The sequence below is a fragment of the Rhagoletis zephyria genome, unplaced genomic scaffold (assembly GCF_001687245.7).
Source record: "Rhagoletis zephyria isolate East Lansing unplaced genomic scaffold, Rhagoletis_zephyria_1.1 Rzeph_scaffold_00704, whole genome shotgun sequence".
Lineage (NCBI taxonomy): Eukaryota > Metazoa > Arthropoda > Insecta > Diptera > Tephritidae > Rhagoletis > Rhagoletis zephyria.
Genome location: NW_016157788.1, coordinates 127,160 through 137,818, shown reverse-complemented (window position 1 = coordinate 137,818; position 10,659 = coordinate 127,160). Strand labels below are relative to the sequence as shown.

General features: G+C 36.7%; 1 protein-coding gene and 1 pseudogene across 5 annotated transcripts in view; both read left to right on the top strand.

Annotated features, from left to right (window-relative positions):
• The window catches only part of Arl4 (ADP ribosylation factor-like 4), a 142,938-nt gene that overhangs the window by 58,625 nt on the left and 73,654 nt on the right, over nt 1-10,659 (top strand). For all 5 annotated transcript variants that reach the window (XM_017613692.1, XM_017613695.1, XM_017613693.1 and 2 more), the window contains one exon: nt 2,953-3,050. In XM_017613692.1, the coding sequence (XP_017469181.1) occupies nt 2,953-3,050 (98 nt within the window). The remainder of the gene's footprint in view (nt 1-2,952; nt 3,051-10,659) is intronic.
• On the top strand, nt 8,788-10,412 carry LOC108361141 (uncharacterized; annotated as a pseudogene).

Genomic DNA, 10,659 nt, shown 5'->3' with positions numbered 1-10,659 from the left:
AATTGGACTTCTACTTGTATAAGTTGTCAAAAATCCAAAATTTCTAAATATACTAAGACGCCTGTGCAAAAAATTAACATTCCATCTGGACGATTTGAACATATTCATATGGATCTTGTTGGTCCATTACCCATGTCAAAAGAAAATCGTTACATTTTAACTATCATTGATAGACATACACGATGGCCAGAGGCATATCCACTTAGGGATATTTCAGCTAATTCTATAGCAACAACATTTGTTCAAAATTACGTTCCTCGTTTTGTCATTCCACTTTATATAACAGTAGATCAAGGATCACAATTTACATCAAAAATGTTCACAGAATTAACTAAATTGTTAGGATCACACAAAATTCATACGTCCCCATATCATCCTCAATCAAATGGAATGATTGAAAGATTTCATAGGACATTAAAGACTGCTATTACAGCTTCAGATGATTCTACCCACTGGTCTGAAATTCTCCTTGGATATTATTAGGTACTACGTACGTCTATTAAAGAAGATTTAAAATGCTCTTCTGCAGAATTAGTTTTTGGGCAAACATTAAGATTACCAGGTGAATTAGTTGTTTCGAACAGTTATAATAATGAAGTTGACAATACAAATGAAATTCTTTTTAAGCTAAGAAAATATTTTTCAAATGTTAGATCAAAAGTGGTACATCACAATAAAGGACACTCTTTTGTTCCAAAGAACTTGGATACTTGTGAATACGTTTTTGTTAAAGTTATTCACAAATCAAATTTACAATCACCTTATGAAGGACCATTTAAAATTATTTCGAAAAATAGTAAAGTATTCAAAATTCAATATGGAAATATGATTAAAACAGTTTCAATAGATTTACTCAAACCTGCAAATATAATTTCTGATACAACACAAAACTCTAATTCACTAACAATTCCAAATACAAAAAAGAAAATAACATTTAATATTAATTAATTTATCGTTTTACTGGAGGGGGAGTATATGTAGGGTATTTTACTTGTATGTTTTTATACTTGTTTAAATTCTTGATTTTCAATTTATGGTTCTATGAATTTGTTTGTAGTTGAAGAGAAAATTTTTGATTATTAATAAATAAACTTTCAACATATAAAAAACTCAAAATTTAAACTAAATATATTTAGTTATTAAAATATCATATAAATGATATAGACTGCACCAGCCATACGTGGACGGATACACGGCGATCCTAGCACGCAAAACTTACTTGCAACGGCTGCACTTGGAAGATCACAGGGTTGCTTTTAGCATTTAGATTCTTAATGCAAAAATGGAGTTGCATTTAATTGCATTTAGGTGACGAATTTTGTATGGATAAATGTACATTTAGAGTAGCATTTAGAGCTAAATGCGCTAAATGTGCTTTTACGCGTAAGCAAAAACAGCCCATTAGTGAATCATGTCCGTGCAGTGCATTAATGTAAACATGAACTGGATTTCTGTTAATAAAATATGTTTGACTTTTTATTTCATCAAGTCTTTTAAAAGCAATTGATATTGCCTTGTGCACTGATTTCATGGGGCGCAAACCTTAATTTTTAACTAATTACTGTCCACCATTCAACACAATATGTAAGGAATGTTTTCTATTACACAAATGATTTGCCATTTTATAATGGGCTGTTTTTGCTTACGCGTAAAAGCACATTTAGGGCATTTAGCTCTAAATGCTACTCTAAATGTACATTTATCCATACAAAATTCGTCACCTAAATGCAATTAAATGCAACTCCATTTTTGCATTAAGAATCTAAATGCTAAAAGCAACCCTGTGATCTTCCAAAATTTCCACGATTCGAACATGGTTTAANAAATGCAATATCGATGTGATGCTGATAGAAATCTGGATCAATTTATGATCAATTCTGTTTGTTTTGTTTCCTAATTAAGTGAGGAAATTTTAATTGACAGCACCGACAAATTAATATATACATAAACAAATGGTCGGTCATGGTGAAAACAATTCAAATTTTTGTACTGAAGTTTTGGTTTAAAATTTATTTTTTCCTTTTCAGTAGGGTTTTTGCACATTATCTTCTGCGTGAGAATTGATCGTAATAGATACGGATCTGAATAAGCGACTGGACACGGCTGTTTGTCAAAAGCATACGATTTCGAACTAGCGTAAATGTACATTTGCTAAATGCGATAGCATGAACGCTCTTCGAAAACATATGTTCGAAAGTGCTAAATGTTGCATTTTAAAAGCAGCAAAAACGCTGCATAACATCGAATCTTAGTAAAAATACTAAATGTTTTGAGTTTAGAGGAAAACAGTTCCTTGCCTTATGTAAGAATTAACTTTTATTTCTATAAAAAGCTAGATGACTAGGAAAAAATTAAATTAAACTTCCCTCCTTGGAGAGCTCTTCCTCTGGCGAACAGACAGCATTGCCATTCGAATGAGCTTTTTTCACTCGTTAAGTCAATGTGATATGTTTATTCTAGGTGCATTTTTTTGTAAGTGAGCGACAAAAGAACGCTGAACTCGGGTAAAATTTCCTTTTAGCTACTTAAGCAACCCTGTTGGTAGCTGGCAAGAAACGTGATTAGTTTAACGAGATTTAGATACAAAAACCAATGAGTAATTATGCGAGGTGTTAGCGTAATATATATACTTATTTAAAATATAAGTCACGTATATAAGGAAACAAAAATTTCACTCTCCACTTTCCATTAGCAATTCACAATAGACCAGTTTTTTCGCTTGACAAGGCTACCCTTCAGGTCGCGTATTTTTTAACCGACCTGGCTGAACTCGGACAAATAGCCGAGTTTGTGTTGTTGCGTTGCGTTTATTTCGTGATTTAAGCGAGTGTTCTTTTGTAGCTCGGTTGCAAAAGAATGCACCTTCTGTCATATTTGCATTTGTTATTTTTTTGCGAGTAAAAATACGAACAGTTTATTCTAACATGTAGATATATATATGGTTTGTTACAGGTGCAAGGTACTCTTGGGAAAGCAAAGGGCATACAATTTCTTGTGTGGGATGTTGGTGGGCAGGAAAAACTTCGACCTCTTTGGCGAAGTTATACGCGGTAAGTTTGGTTGATTACAATGTTTGATATATTTACTTTTTTGCAAAAGAGAGATGGCGAATGTGTGACAAATCTTAAGAATATTCTTTAGACTAATTCGACGAAAAATTTTACAATACTGGACGTAAGTTGTAGACCCAAGTCTTTTCTCTCGAAAAAAAGAACTCAGCAACCCAGATTATCGCTGGAGTTACAGATATATTCTGATAAGTGGTGGAAATCTGGTTTTGTTCTAAACAATATGCATTTGGCGCTCATATGTTTGTGAAGTGTTTTGCTCAGCTTCTACTCCAATTTGTGGGAGTGCACTTTGGGCCAGACGAGTTGGTTCGATGGCCAAAAGTCAGTTTCGGAAATCGGTAAAATCAAATATACTATTTGAACTAGTAATTATGAAAGCAGTTCCTGTGCATTTTTTTGCTTACGATAATTCGTACTTAATCCGCACTTACGCGAAGTTGGAAAACTTATTTAGTTTAAATTTTCATAACACTTTATTGCTTTTTACTTAATTAAGTATTGTTTCGGTGAATTTAATCCACCCTTTGTTGTTTTGGTTACTTTTATTCCTGGACAGAAACGAAAATCAAACAGAGGGAGCACATGCACTCCCCACCTCCAAAAGCTGTTCTGGATTTACTGGAGTCAATAGGATTACAAGCTGCGTTATGATGAGTGGAGGGCACAGTAGACCCACAAGGTCGCGGTGCAAAGCTCTTTACTTAACTATCTGATTCAGTTGTGCACTCTTAAGCCTTATGTGTGATAGAGAGAGATATGCGGGCAGGCAGATGAAGAGGTAGCGCAGGATTACCATTTTATCATTTATTGTATATTGAGGGTGCGGGTATTCGTGCTTAGACAATGGCTACCATAAAGGTGCCAGCTCTGCATGCATCCACCTTTTTGACTTATTTCTGTTAGTTTGGTAATGATGAAAGGCCTTCAAATGTTCAACTATAAAACATAGCGACATTTGTCACATCATGCAAGTGCCAGTTCATAGAAGGTTTGTTCCACACGAGCCCGCGGGTATCCGCGGGTGCGCAAAACAGCCCAGAAAGCGTTCCTAACGCTAGAAAAATGGGTAATAGAGAGCGAATGCGTTCCGCTTTTGGATCGTAAATGTCTTCTTCTTTGTGCACGAAACAGCCCGGACTTTTTTCCGGGCACAAATGTGCGAAAGGGCAATTTGAAATAACTGCTGTTGTTGTTTAAATCTGAAAGCAAATTGTATAAAAACAAAAGTGGAAAATATCACAGAATTTTCAGAAAATGTAGTTGTTTGGTCATTTTATTAGCCATATAAGATAAATACACGTAAAATCATTGTTTAGAGCTGATATGTTGATTCCGGGCACGAAATGTGTTTCTTTGCGTTCCTCACGCTCTGGGCACTTTTGGCACGTGTTGGCACATTTTTGACACTTGTGACAGAGTAACTTATTTTTACTCTCTAATTACCGGAGTAGCCCGGAAAGCGTGGGGAACGAAGATAGTGTGTCGCTCATACATACATACATGTTTGACAATGACATATGAAGGCACTCTAAATAAATTCAAATCAAATCATGCATCAAATTTATGCATATCAACAAGTGACGAGCTTTTGTAAGCTATTGTAGTAAACTTCATTAAACAATTGTCTAACTAAAAATCTATATATATTTTCATGCAAGGCAGGCTCAAACAATATTAAAAATATGATGCAGTAACACAACAGCGAACAACAGCTTAGTTAAGTGGTTTTCGGTTACTGTGCATGTATGCTTTATTTCGGTTTTTGCCATATGCATTATTTCGGTTTTCAGCCGAAGCTGTGCATGTATGCATTACTTCGCTTTTTTTTCATATGCATTATTTCGCTTTTAAAGCGAATGTATGCATATGCATAATTTCCGTATTTTCTCATATGCATTATTTCGATTTTTAACCGAGACGGTGAATGCATGCATTACTTCGGGTTTTTCATGTGCATTATTTCTGTTTTGAACCGAAACTGTGCCTGTATGCATTATTTCGTTTTTCACATATGCATTATTTCGGTTTGTATTTTATGCATTATTTCGGTTTTTGTAATATGCGTTATTTCGGTTTTCAAAGGAAAGTGTGCTTATGAATAATTCGTTTTTTTCTAATATGAATTATGTACTTCTATTTAGTAAGGGTTATAATCCCTAAGCGCGACCAAAGGCCGCCTACAAAGAAAGAAGTTCTGCGCAAAAAAAACTTCCGCCCCCTTATCCGGCAACACCGAAAGGAGAACTCTATTTAGTAAGCGTTATAATCCCTAAGCGCGGCCGAAGGACTCCTACGCAGAAAGTAATTCTGCGCAAAAATACTCCCGTCTCCATTTTCCGGCAACACAGAAAGGAGAATTTTACTTAGTAAGGGTTATAATCCCTAGGCCCGGCCGAAGGCTGCCTACGCAGAAAGAAGTTCTGCGCAAAAATACTTCCGCCCCTATTTTTCGGCAATAAAGAAAGGAGAATCTTGCTTAGTAAGGGTTATAATCCCTAAGCGCGGCCGAAGTCCACTACGCAGAATGAAGTTCGTTCTCATGTATGCACTATTTCGGTTTTTGTCATATGCATTATTTCGGTTTTGAACCGAAACTGTGCATTTACTTCGTTTTTCTTATATGCATTACTTCGGTTCGGAGTCGAAACTGTGCATGTATTTCGGTTTTCAAACGAGAGTGTGCATATGCATAATTTCGGTTTTTCTAATATGCATTATTGCGGTTTTCAACCGAACTGTGCGTATATGCATTATTTCGGTTTATTTCGTATGTACAGTCTCCATATGCACAATTTCAGGGTGCCGCAATGACATGCTAAAACAGTATGTTTGAGATGGAATCACATGGCATAACACCCTGTTTTAGTTGACAAGACATAGCAATGCATGCAATTTTTGAAAATAAAATTTTTAAAGGAAATGTTAAATTTTGCAGTACAAAATGTACATAAGAAAAAGAAATGTCGAAATTGGTTAATCAGTATGGCATTGGGTGGCATTAACCCTTATGCCATCAGATACTACTAAAACTTAAGGATATGCATAGAAGAACTCACCTGACTTCGCTGGTCCCTACATTTATGTACAGGTTTACACACGGTAGAGGGCCGAACTCTACCAAGGGTTATACATATATACTCATTTGTGTGTATCAGGGATTGGCATTGGTTGATCGTCAACTGGTCATACTCATTCAATACCGCTGCTTTTTATGACTGAGCAGCGGCGTTGGCTTAGTAGTATCGATACCTAAACGAAATTAGAGGATGACTGAACACGAGCGCATTGCGTGCTGTCTTGCAAATACAGCCACAACAAGTGAACGATGCTTATAACTGCTCATACTGATATTGACTTCGGCAAATCTGTACTCTGAATGATCGTGCACGAAACCAGCAAACGTGGCAGTTGAACGGCTCCGAAAACATGAGAGTCATCATTTGTTGCAGAAGTCGTTTGACTTGTTGCTGAAAATCATCTGACTTGTTGCTGAAAGTCATTTGACTTGTTGCTGAAAATCATCTGACTTGTTGCTGAAATGACGACGAATGTGGTAAAGGGTAATTTATCGTCTCGTATGCATGTATGTATGTATTTATAGCGCGTCTACCATTCAATTGCATTGCTCACTGCTGGCTAGTTGTGAATATGCATACGTACGTAAGTATGTATGTATGTACATATCAATGCTTCATTTCAAACAAGCAAGTGTCTTTGAATGTTTTTGAACTACAGTATCATCACTTCGGCAACACGTCAAACGCGCCTTCAGCAACAAACCAAAGGCGGCGGTTTGACTTCTGCAACAAATCAAGTTAGCTAACTGCGGCATCTTGCCTTCGCCAGTCTTTCACATAAGCTGTCATGCTTTCGGCAACCGTCCAAAGCAGTATCGTGCTTTTGGCAGTCGATCAAATACGGCGGTTTCTGGTTTCGTGCACGATCATTCGGAGTACAGATTTGCCGAAGTCAATATCAGTATGAGCTGTTATAAGCATCGTTCACTTGTGGTGGCTGTATTTGCAAGACAGCACGCTTTGCGGTGGTGATCGTTCATCCTCCGTTTTTAACGTGAGTAGGCTTAAAGTCACAAAAACAGCACCCTTTGCCAATCCCTGGTGTGTATGTGCACTGGCGCTATGCATTTGGAGTTCGAGGGTGACTTGTTAACCTCAGCATTCCTCAACGCCTTCAAAAGATTCGTAAACCGTAGAGGATATTGCAAGGTAATGTTCTCTGATAACGGAACAAATTTTTGTTGGCGCTGAAAAAGTTCTACGCAACAATTTCCAACAATGCTTGGCGGATGACCGCCTTCGTGCGTTTTTGCTGATTCGAACATCGAGTGGCATTTCATCCCCCCGACTGCACCTTATATGGGAAAATACTGGGAGACAGGTATTAAACGCATAAAGTGCCATTTGAAACGCATTTTGGGCAAGAGTTTGTTATATTATGAAGAGTTCAGCAAGCTATTGACAGATGTGGAAGCCTGCGTTATCTCCCGACCGCTATGTGTAGACTCAACAAATGCAGGAGATCTCGAAGCTCTAATTCCTGGGCACTTCATAACTGGTGAACCGCTGAAGTCCATCCGGGACCAAAGGGTCAGAGGTTTTGGGGCAATCTACTTCAACGATGGCAGTGTTTCGAATATGTGAAGACAGGTGGAAAAAGTCATGGCGACAGTTGGTAAAAAATCAGTTGGGCTTAGAGAGGGAAAAGTTAAAGTCATAAATACAAAATTTCAGGTCATTTACTGACTCCCCGTCTACTCTAACGGTACATTTCCAAAAAAAAAAAATACTAAGATCGGCGCGATACCGACTAATCGGTTCAGTTGCCTGAACCCATTAAGAAAGTATTTATTTTCAACTGTAATCAATTTTTTAAGTATCGTGGAATACTCAAGTAAAGGTATTTATCATTTACTTGGTTTTTTCCTATTTTTCTTTTCAAAAAATTTATTTTGAAATGTAGATGCTAAAGATTATTAGTAAAAACAAAGTGTGGTATCGGTTCGTCAGGTTATGAAATTAGACGCATGTTTTATAAAATTTTATGTAGTTATCGAATATATAATTGGGTCTTTTTGCGCGACATTGCAAATATATGCAATTTTCGGTTTTCTTAATTTTCGATTTCCAGCTTCTTTTTGCGTAATTTCGCGGAGAAAATAGAATATTTACGCCTAGGTAATTTTTAAGTAAAACCTTTTAAATACTGGGCCCACATTTTTTGCGAGTTGTAGACGTTATAGTGATCCAAACTTCCCAATATTTTATGTTTAGGGTTTTCTAATAAAACAGAGCATACGAACTAAATTTCATCGAAATCTAATGAAATTTAATGTTTCAGCCCACAAGAGTGGAGGGCGTAGCATCTTTACTAAATTTCATAATTTCCTATTCCTAAGTAAAATTAGAGCAAATGTTTCAGCGAGTTTCAGCGAAATCGGTGCAGGTTAACTATTATTTCCACCTGCCTCCATATAGTCGAAACACTGTGCTGTGCGCCTTTAGGGAGACAAATATTTGACGAGTTTACAGCGTCACTCGAAATGGTTTCGACTTATGCTCTGAACACATCGAAAACGACGCCACCACACGACACGACATTAAGGATTTATCTACATTATCTAAACGCTTTGTCGACGGCGCCGTGGTTTTTTAGAACGCAGCAGCGACATCAGCTGTTATTTGACATTTATTTTTTATTACAGAAACTTGGGTTGCGAATTTGTGTTTAAATATTTAAAAATTTTCGTTAAAATATTTAAAAATGATCCATTCAGCCCCGTTAGTAAATTTTGTGGCTTCAGTAACCAAATTGACGCGCATCGTCCAATTGGTTTACAAAGCGTACGAGCGTTTTCATAAAGCAAGCAAGAGGAGGTGGTGGGTACGCCCAGTAAATTTGACTCGGGAGAAGGAGGGTTTCTATTTGACATGCTTCCAACAACTTAAATCCAAAGATGAGGATCATTTCTATAAATCAACCAGAATGAGCGTTGCTAATTTCGATTTGTTGTTGTCGTTGCTAAAAGAAAGGTTGCAACGGTTCTCCAATAGGCATGCCATTAGATCCCGAAACACGATTGGCCGTAACATTCTTGTAAGTAAATAAATAATCTTAAAGACACGCATATTACGTTACTAATAAAATCCTTCTTCTTTGAATAATTGCAGTCACTTAGCTCAAGGATGCAATTGTCAAATTCTAGCCTGGGCATTCAAGTTAGGTTTGTCGACAGTTCGCAAAATTATTTACGAAACGTGCGATGCTATTTGGGACGAGCTGCATGCGATATACGTTTCACCTCCTTCACCAGCAGAGTTTGAAATCATCGCGCAAAAGTTTTACGTCAAGACCGGAATGCCAAACTGCTTAGGAGCAATTGACGGAAAGCATGTCAACATAACCCGCCCGCGAAATAGTGGTTCGTTATATTATAATTATAAAAAAACCTACAGCTTAGTTTTGTTGGCAGCATGCGATGCAAACTACGTGTTTACCTACGTGGACGTTGGGGCCCTAGGTAGTCAAAGTGACGGTGGTGTTCTAGCTAGGAGTGCTTTTGGAAAACAAATATTAAATGGAACCATTGATGTTCCTAGTGCCGCTAATTTGCCTGGTACAGCGGAACGTTTTCCATACTATTTCGTTGGTGATCGCGCTTTTCCGGTAAAAAGTAATCTGATGCGACCATTTCTGGGCCACAGTTTACCAGCAGATAAGGACAAGTTTAATGCAACGTTGTCGAAAGCTCGCGTCCACATTGAAAATTGTTTTGGGATTTTGGCTAATCGTTGGAGGATTTTACAATCCAACATACATGCTTGTCCGAAGAACGTAGACAAAATCGTTTTGGCCACAATTGTACTGCACAACTTTTTAATGTTACAACACGACAGAAATTATTTCACGCTAGATTTAGTTGACCGTTCCGATAATAGTCATGAGTATCAGGGTCGTTGGAGAAGCGAAATAAATCCGTTGGAATCAGTCCATCAAGGATTCGCCAATCGATCATCTTCCAACGCATTTCACTTGCGCAATAAACTTAAAGATTTCTTAAATAATAACAATGTATAAATATAAAAAAACTCGTATAAGTCGCATATATAATTTTTATTTTCATTCACAAAATCTTTTATTTTATATCGAAACTGAAATGCGTTAGTAGCTGATCGATTGGCGGACCATTGATCCCTTTCGTTTCTCTTGCGACTCTGATACTCATAAATACCCCAAAAACAACGTTCTTACCTTTTTCTAGTCCTTAATCCATATATACTTGATATTCTTGCGTACACTTCAAATAAAACTTTTAGTTAATAAAATTTCTAGTACAGANGGCTTAATCTGTCATGATTTGTGGACACAGATATAATAGTATATATTTATAAAGAAATATATACAAGCATATATGCATTATCAATTTCCCATTTCAAATATGTTTGTACATACACGTATATATTAAACTACGTAAGTATATATGTTTGTATATACTTACATGTTTACTATGATTTAATATATGTCCAAACTAATCAAAATCAAAGCAATCTTACCTTTGGAACCTATATAT